The 10,060-nt window shown below is 30.5% G+C and overlaps 1 protein-coding gene across 1 annotated transcript; it reads left to right on the forward strand.

Moving 5' to 3' along the window:
- Positions 1-413: 413 nt before the first annotated feature.
- LOC132760349 (uncharacterized) lies at positions 414-9,532 on the forward strand. Its single transcript, XM_060752326.1, has 2 exons — positions 414-902; positions 1,231-9,532. The coding sequence occupies exons 1-2, from the start codon at positions 779-781 to the stop codon at positions 2,055-2,057; spliced, it is 951 nt and encodes a 316-aa protein (XP_060608309.1). The 5' UTR covers positions 414-778; the 3' UTR covers positions 2,058-9,532.
- Positions 9,533-10,060: the final 528 nt, after the last annotated feature.

The following is a 10,060-nucleotide window of genomic DNA, read 5'->3' on the forward strand; positions in this document are numbered from 1 at the left end:
ATTCTTTCATAAAATTTTTTAAAAATTCCTTGTTTTTATTGAAAACTCCTTTAAAATTTAAAAATTCTTAAAACTTCGATTCAAAACAATTAAAATTTTTGACAAAATTTACCAATTGGCCCCTTAAAAGAAAAACATTCTCGGTTTTTTTGTTACCATGAAGAGGGGACTTAAAATTTCAAAAAATTTCCCTTTTTTCGTTTATTTTTTTTCAAAAAAGGTTCCCAAACTTTTCGCAACCCAAATGGGATTTAAAAAAACCAAAAGTTTTATTTTGGGACCGAAAAATGATTTCTGGGACAAAAAGGGCCCCTTTTTACAATCCCTTTTTTTTCTGAACATCCGAAACAAATCGACCGTACAGATATCCATAAAGTTGACAGAAATCGGTGACAAGGTATCCAGATATATATGCATATGTAATTACAAATAAAAAATGTACATAAATGTCAGGCATACTTGGGCATACGTAAAGTATGCATACAAAAAAGAATTATAAACCACTCCACATAGCGTGCTGTCGAACCAAATTGAATATTTCACCATTTCTTAAAAGAAATGCTTATTTGTTGTCTGAAATAGATTTAAATAGTTTTAAAAAGTTCCGACTTTAAGTTTCATAAATGATCACAATTTTAAAACAATTAAAGAACAATATCAAAGATGAGTATACACCATGCGACTAACATTGCCATTTTTTCAAAGACTAAACGCTATGAAAACTATATAGAAAATTCATGAAATGTTAATGATATGTTATTTAAAATAATTATGTTCAATGAATCAGGTAAAGGGTACCTTCAACAACGAAACATTTGAAATTCAAGAGGACGCTGAGAAGAATGTTCATATCGAGCTTTTACTTGTTACAGGAAGTTTTAGAACTGTTTTAGCAATAGGAGGTATGTTATGATTATTTTCTTTGTCTGGATGGTTTTCAAACATGTAACGCGTTTATTTCTCTATGTGTGTAACATGTGGTTCATAGTGCAAATTCACAATTAATTGTTGATATTGAAAGCATTATGTGTGCATTATGTAAAGGATAAAGTAAATGCATAAGAAGTCTTTAATTGATTAGATCAAAACATTGCTGATGATGGTGACTATTATGATAATGATGATGATGATAATTATGTTGATGATAATGATGATGATGATGATGATGAATTATTGTGATGATGATTATGATGTTGTTGATGATGATGTAAACTAAGTTAAATATTTTAGGTAAAGATGTTTACAGACAAACATTTGAAGAAGTTCTCGAGGAGAACTCGAACGTATGTTTTACAAATGAGACATGCTCAACTGATATATCTGACGTCACCGGTGCTGACGTAGTAGAAAGTCATTCTGCAGATTCAACGAGAGCAAATGATCCTCAATGTGATAATATGTGTAACAAAATGTACACTGAGAAAGATGAAAATAGTTTATCATTATATAATGAAGACAAAATTTTCAACTTTAAGATCAAAGATACCGGTATGATTAACAACGTATCTGACGTTTATATAAATAAGGGTGTTGATTACAATGGAATTTGCGATGAACCCGGAAGCAATGATGAGACAGAAGTATTAGAACCAGATAAAGAAATCAACTTATCTTTTGATAGCAGTGATAGCAACGCAAATGCATTTTCTGTAGATGATAAAGACGATTCCTTACTTACAGAGCCGTCATCATTTAGCCAGGACCCCTACCATAAAGTGAGAAATAAAAAACAAAAGGCGCTAAGCAACGAAACAGTTGATATACGCAGGAACAGAACTGAATTGTTGAAGACCATGCGTTCTGATAAATTAGCCGAATACTTTTTTGAGCACTCGTTAATAAGTGAAGACAACTTGGACGAAATAAGCGAATATGTGAAGAAAGACAATATCTGGGGTGCAAATTCGTATTTTCTTCGAATACTTCGGAACAGACGCATTACAAAGCAAAAAATAGAAGTTGTGTTATCAATTGCAGAGGAGCCTCATTTGCTGGGCCTTTTGTTTCCGATACAATCACAGTTTGAAAGTGCTTCCACTCAAACTGACGACCTTTAAATCAAACATACTGATGGAGTACAAGCGATCAATTCATTGAAAATTTAATAAGAAGCTCTGTATCAGAGCTTGTATGAACTTGTATGCAGAAATTATAAAACAAATGATTACACGTGCATTCGCCCACAGGGCTGTTCTGTAGTAGATTATTGTTTAGTAAGTCATGATGACTTTTATTCATGTTTAATGAGTTTGAAGTTATACGATCATCAAGTCTTGTTTCAAATGTACAATTTCCACACCCAGTAGGTATACCGGATCACTGCCTTCTTTTATGGAATATATGCTATGAGTTTGACAAGGGGTTTGAACCTGTAAATAACCAACAGTCTCATGAGCAAACAAAGTATCTTACTAATAGAATCCCAGAAAACTTTCTGTCTGAGAATGAGGTATATAATGAGCTTAGTTGATCAGTTAGAGCAATGTGTAAGAACACAGGAATGTGTAGATGATGCTTATATCTCATTATGTAAAACTATTAAAAATGAGATGTTAGATAAAATACCTAGTAAAACTGTACATTTTGGTTGCTTAAATAAACACAGACGGGTTAAGAAACCTTGGTGGTGTGAAGATCTAACATACTTGTGGAATATTGTATATGCAGCTGAGGAAAAAGTGGGTAAACTGTACTGTTACAAACATTAAAAAACAATTAAGAATGCACTATAATTCTTGTCGCTAAAAATATAATAGGGCTGTGCAAAGAGCAAAGAGACAGTTTTGGTACAAAATGCAAGAAGATATGCTTTGTTATGTAGAGCAAGACCAGAATAAATTTTGGAAAACAATAGGAAAGCCTGGTGTGTCTAGTGCTAAATCAAAGCCAATACCCCTAGAAGTATTAGATGAGCAAGGGTCTGTAAATACAAATATTGGTTATGTACTTTATACATGGAAAAATAGATTTGAAATTTTATATAATGATGTAACAACTACAGCAAATAATGGTACTAGTACTTCTGTATTGTCTGAGCCTGAGGCATCTGCATTAAACAGGAATATTTCTATTTTTGAAGTTCGTGGTGCAATATTAAAATCAGGTAGAAATAAAGCAAGTGGTGTTGACGACCTGCCATGTGAAATTTTTAGAAATGATACTGCACTTTTAGTTTTACATAAGCTTTTTAATGTATGTTTTGAAACTGGTTATGTCCCTTGTGACTGGGGTAAAGGTATTATTACGCCCATTCCGAAATCAAATACTAAAGATCCAAGGGATCCATCGAATTACAGGGGTATTACCTTGGCCCCAACTATGTACACGTTATATTGTTCAGTTCTCAATGATAGACTTGCAAAACGGCTTGAAGATAATGAATTACTTGCAGAAGGGCAAAACGGTTTCAGAAAAAAAGAGAAGTACTACAGATCATTTACATAGCCTAACAACACTTATTGAGTCACGACTAAAGAGAAAAACTGCTACTTTTGCGGCCTTCATTGACTTCAAAAGGCATATGATACTGTAGACCGCTCTGTTTTGTGGAACCGTATTGCTAACATGGGTGTTAATAATAGAATGTTAAAAGCCATTTAATCTTTGTATGCTAATGTAAGTTCATGTGTTAAAATTAATGGCTATAAAACAGAATGGTTTGATGTTAAGATTGGTTTGAGACAAGGATGCATTTTGTCACCTGTCCTTTTTAATTGCTTTATAAATGACCTTGCCTTAACTATAAACTCGTTAGATTTGGGCTTAGAATTAAATGATGGTACTAAGGTATCTATCTTATTATATGCAGATGACATTGTTCTACTAGCAAAATATGAAAATGATTTGCAGATTATGTTGAATACCTTGTGTCATTTGTGTGATATTAACAATATGTCTATTAATATGTCTAAAAGTAATGTTATACACTTTAGAACATCATCTATGTCTATATTTGAGTATGTATTTAAATGTAATGGCAATGTGTTAGACTATACAGACAAATATACTTATTTAGGTCTTGTATTGAATGAGTTCTTAGATTAAAATGTAACAGCAAAGTTTGTGTCACAAGCAGCAGGTAGAGCCTTGGGCCTTTTAATTGTTAAATTCAAACATATGGGTGGCATGCCCTACCATGTTTTTAAAAAGTTGTACGACTCGCTAGTTTGGCCGGTAGTAGCATATGGGGCTTCCATTTGGGGAACAAAACAGTTTGCATGTATTGATGCCGTCCAAAACAGAGCTATGAGGTTCTTTTTGGGTACAGGTAGATATACCCCCCAACTCTGCTGTTGCTGGTGACATGGGCTGGGAACCAGTGTTTGCTAAGCAGGTAAAATGTGTAATTAATGTTTTATGTAGATTTTCCAATATGCCAGATTCACGTCTGAATAAAACGATCTTTAAACATTGTAAATATGTGTCTGGTACCAACTGTAAAAACTGGAATTATAGAGTACAAGATATTTTGATAAGGTACAACTGTGGTGATTATATTGCTATTGAACATGTACATTTACACAAGAAAAAATTGTTAGGAACAGTTGTAGACAATGTTTTCAGTGAATATCTAGACAAATAGATTGAATCACTTCACCTGATATATAGTTCTAGCAATTGTGGTCTTAATAAACTAAGAACATATAGAAACTTCAAGTTTAGCTATGAGACAGAAGAATATGTCAAAACTATACTGCATAGCAAACATAGATCTGCATATGCTAAATTTCGCTGTGGAGTAGCCCCAATTAGGCTAGAGACTGGTAGATATGAGCGTCTGGCAGTAAATGATAGAAATTGTCCTTTATGCCATTTAGGGGTAGAAAATTAAAAACATGTGTTGTTGTACTGCAATGTTTATTCTGACATTAGGTTCGACCTGTTTGTAAAAGCTATAGAAATAGATAGTGGGTTTGAAAACTTAAGTGATGATGAACAGTTATACTTTATACTCTCCAATCCAAATATTCTTAAGTGTGCGGCAAAATCCTGTTATCAAATTCTTAACATTCGAAATAGATATATGTATCACAACACTTGAGACTCAGTAGATGATTTTAAACATTATAAAATAAGTATTGTATATAAAATATAAGATAATATTTGCTTTGACAATACTTGTATATATCTTCAGACTTGCGGTGTCTCCAGATATATGGTAGTAAAATGTCGAAATAAATTAATTTTATACATGGGTAGGATTTTCTTAATAATAGTTAGGTTTTTTTTTATCACATGATAAGACATGGTTGCTAATCTAGTTCTCATTTCTAATCTTATTAAAGTAAGGAAGTTTGGTTTTAGAGGGCTGATCATTACTTACGACAGAATTTTAAGTGTTTTACATGTCAGCTTGTTTTTAGATAAATTTTAGATAAATTTTATGTTTGGATTAGCAACTGTGTCCTATTAATTTTTAACTGCCTAACTATATGGAAAATATTGATGTCTGGTTTATGTGCAGTCATAGTGTGGGTGGAGCAACGAAGTGTCATCATAAGGTTAACACTTCGGTGTTCTATAAATGCTGCTTACTGCTTAGCGTATATTCATGTATATTGTTCATTAATTGTATATGCAGTGGAGTTCCACTAATAAGACCACCTTGAATGTTTCAAAATCATGCAAATTTCGGCAATATAAAGAACCAGAGTTTAAGTTATGGAGCTGAAGTGGCTCGCTGATGGGACCTTTCCGCTGTTGGGGCCATCATTTTGTGTGGTCTTTTTGGTGGAACTTTACTGTATATGTAAACATATATGTAAACATATAGTATATCAGATAATTCTTTTTAGAATGACCATATTGTAATTGTAATTTTATATGTCTCTTATAATTGTTAAATATGGATGAGACTCAAATAAAATAAAATATATATATATACATGTATAATCAACCTAAGATAATATTCGTGCCAAATTATTGTTAACTTTCAATAATTGATAATTAGGAAAATATGCGCTACTTATTGTTTAAGTATATGTATGTATTATATACATGTATGATCAACCTAAGATAATATTCGTTCCAAAATATTTTTAACTTTGAATAATTTGACACGAGTGAAATATGCGCTATTTATTGTTTAAGTATATGTATGTATTATATACATGTATAATCAACCTTATATAACATTCGTCCTAAATCATTTTTAACTTTAGATTAATTTGACACGCATAAAATATGCGACATTTATTGTTTAAGCATGTGTATGTATTATATACATGAATAATCAACCTAAGATAATATTCGTCCCAAATTATTTTTAACTTTAGAGTAATTTGACACGCGTAAAACATGCGCTATTTATTGTTAAAGTATATGTATGTATTATATACATGAATAAATATAGTTGAATATATACATGTTAAATAAACATTAAAACATATTCGAATGAGTCATTTCAAACTTTGAATAGCTTGACACAGATATGATAGTTTTACTTAATGTATTTACATATTTTGTACATTGTATATTATGTTCTGATTTATAAATTATGTATATAGATTAGCTATGCACGATTTAGTATTAAATACGTATACATTTGATATAATCGACTTGGAATAATGTTATATTTAAACAACTATAAACTCTGAAACAATTATTCATGGGTAAATTAAAACATGCACAGTTCAATATTTACCCGCGTTTACATATATAATCATTTTAATATAATATTAATATTCCAACATATTTCAAGAAAATCAAACTTGAGAAATATGTACTAAGATTTTAAAAAAAAAGACTATTTAAGTTTTAAGATTCAAGTAATATTGTTTTACATGTTATGTGCGATTAATGTATGATTTTGTAATATGTATCACCCTATCTCTACTGTGTTACTAACGCAGTAAGATCATTTTTTGCCTATTTTGACCTCTTTTGGTAATTTACATGGATTGTAAGCGCCGTTTGCAATGTATAAAACTATCTTTGTTCACTTAACAATATTTTGCTTTTAAACACATTTTAAAAAATTTCATGAAAGTTAGCATGAATCTGAAGATATGCTGCTTTAAGATTTGAATTAATTTTTACGTGTGAGATTCGTTTTAAAATTTATAAATTGCATTGTAAAAAGATCTGACATATGTTTAAAAGGATCTTAAACAAGTTGTTATTCATTTTTCATCAATTCTCTATCTTATTATATTTTCGAATGTGAACAAAACTACATCATTAAAAGTGGTGACATTGTGGGGTATGCATATCTGACAACATGTTAAAGGTACATTTTGTTTCAGATACGAAGAAAGTTTTACTTCTTTAGAAAGGACAAATATGAATTTTATAAATTTAAATAATTGTTTTAGGTTATGTAAGATGCTTGTAACCTGAACAATTTAGAGATAAATGTGTAATATTTTGTCAAAAACTTTAGCAACATGCAGTTCAAAATTGACTTGCACTCAAAATATTAAATCACTTTTACTGTATGAATAATTGTTAAAAAGCAACAGATAAAAATGATGATTAAAACAATTGGCCTATGAGTAAGTTTTTGAAAACTATATAAATACGCCCAAAAAATGCTTTTGAGGAATGAGTGATGCATAATGGGCATTTTGGTATGTACATATATAATGCGTAAAAACATAGAAATTACAACATTACTGTTAGCTAGAGATTTGCATACTTCATATAATGTATGCAATTTCAGCTCCCATATGTGTTCACTCAGGATCAAGATCGGGATCAATTTTAAAAACTCAAATATTCTCCATTGTTTATCTTCATAGATTTAATATTAAATATATACTTGATAAAAATATAGAACCATGTTTTTGAAATTCTAGATAATAAACAAAATATGGACATTTTACAGTTGATCCAAATATTGATTATAACATAGTTTACACTTCAAATGCCGATATGATATGATAGTTATCATTTTTTCACGATGTAGCACCGTGAAACAGTCTTGATTAACAAGTTTATGTTAACATAATATATTATTCTACAAAGCAATGCTTTAATTTGTACACTTCCTGTAAACCAATGTACAAGGGTGAGTAGAATAGTAAAGATTATTTCTTCTACTTATTTTTCAAACAATTAAATGTATGTACAACATCTACATACGTGTATAGATATTAAAATAGTGGGAATTGTGGCCTTTGCCACTTGTATATAGGGCTCATCGTGAAGACGTGGGTACCCTTGACACAGACCACCATTGAGGTCGAAGGTCAGGAGTGCAGGGCGCGTGTTATCGCAGAAAGACCGTACTCGTACTTTAGCTTCTAGGAGCCAGATCATGCTCTGTTTGAGTTCAAGTCCACGAAAGTATCGGCGGAGACTACAGATCCGGCTAATCTTAATTACTTTTATCTAAAAAAATCTAGTGTTATATGTAACTAACTATATTTATACAGAAAGATTCGGCATATTTAGTTTCTTTTCTCTCTCTAAGATCATATTCGACTAAAGGGAAGTAAATAAGAATGCGTAAACATACGTTAGATGAATTAAATTAGTAATCCCTATTTCTGTTCCACGAATTCCTAAAGTTCGTGGAAACGCTGATGACACATATAGAGATCAGTTTATGGTGCAAGTATTTTAAGTTTTTCATCGGGAGCCATGACATTGTAGTATCATTATATCCTCATAATGTAACCTGATAGAGTCTAAAATTGTATTAAATGTATAGAGTGTGTACTTGAAATTTGAAACTCTTACATATGTTATGTATACTTTATTTTGATTAAATTATAACTGTATTTTTGTTTTAGTATAATGTGTATGTTATTCTACAATATGTTTTTTTTCTACAAATCAGCATCAATTTATCAATTCTAGTTTCATAATACAATGAAAATTAAATCAGGATCATTTAATTTTGATAATGAACACGGGACCAGGGTATCAGATGCTCTAGATTGTTTCTTAGACATATGTGGTGAGAATTTGTTATTGTTTTATGTAATCTTTATATTTTTATTTCTTGCTAACACTGGTCATGTCCATGCATATAAGCCTATTTTGAAAGTTTTCTCTTTTTTCTCATTTTTTTAAAAATCCTTTTTTTTCAAAAATGGATACAGTTTTTAACATATATTTTATTCTACGTATGGATTATACACTTAATGTTTTTTATAATAAGATTTTTCAGTTACTTAGTAAGTCACAATATATTCTCCTTTGCTATTAAAGTTTTCTATTTGGTATTTTTGAAAGAAAAAATACGAATGTAACTGCGCATGTCTGAATAAATGATCTTATATGTACTAACTAATGTTATTTTAATTTACAATAAACAGTGTGTACCCATTGTCTTCGAAAAATTTTCTGCACATTTATAAAATGTTTTTTGTGTATATTAGGTTTAAACACTAGATTAGCACACTTGACAACATCTCCAAAAATAATAACTCATTTTCAAAGAAAAAAGTCCATAAAAATGTACAAATCCAGGGGTGTGCTGCTTTAAACTATGTACACACATCAAAGATACAATGTATATTATTCCTTCACATTTCTATGCAGTAGTTTTTGTACTTTACAAATAAATCTTTTGATGTAATCATAATTTGTCTTTATTTTATGTCTACCCGTAGATAAATTATGTAAAAAAAACAAAAACAAAAAAAAGAACTAAAATCAAAAAAACGAAAAGGCAAAATGTTATTTGGAAAATGTTTTTATCACTAATTACTATGGATATATGTGTGCCAACTATTTCCTATTATGATTATTCATATATATGTGAGTAATACAACGAAAAATGTGATATATAGAATTTGGTTTTTACTATTTCGTTTTCGATTTATTTGAAACAATTGTTTCGGGGGCAATATTATCTACATAGATTATTTTATCGTCATGATTAAATGTAAATCAACAGCCAGTCTGCTCTATTTTCAGAAAGTGAGCAAAACTCGGATGTTGTGGTGGGACTGTGAGTTCAGTTTTTTTCTCATCGTGCTTGAATAAATGTGACGCATTGCCAAGTACCGTCGTATTGGCATGCGTGATTCACTCAGTCAAATGCACGTAAACTTAAGCCTTGAATCTCATTGTCTTTGATCGAATTTTTTCTCTCGCCTTCACAAATATG

Source organism: Ruditapes philippinarum, unplaced genomic scaffold (genome assembly GCF_026571515.1).
Source record: "Ruditapes philippinarum isolate M1 unplaced genomic scaffold, ASM2657151v2 ctg32_1_1_1_1, whole genome shotgun sequence".
Classification (NCBI taxonomy): Eukaryota; Metazoa; Mollusca; class Bivalvia; order Venerida; family Veneridae; genus Ruditapes; species Ruditapes philippinarum.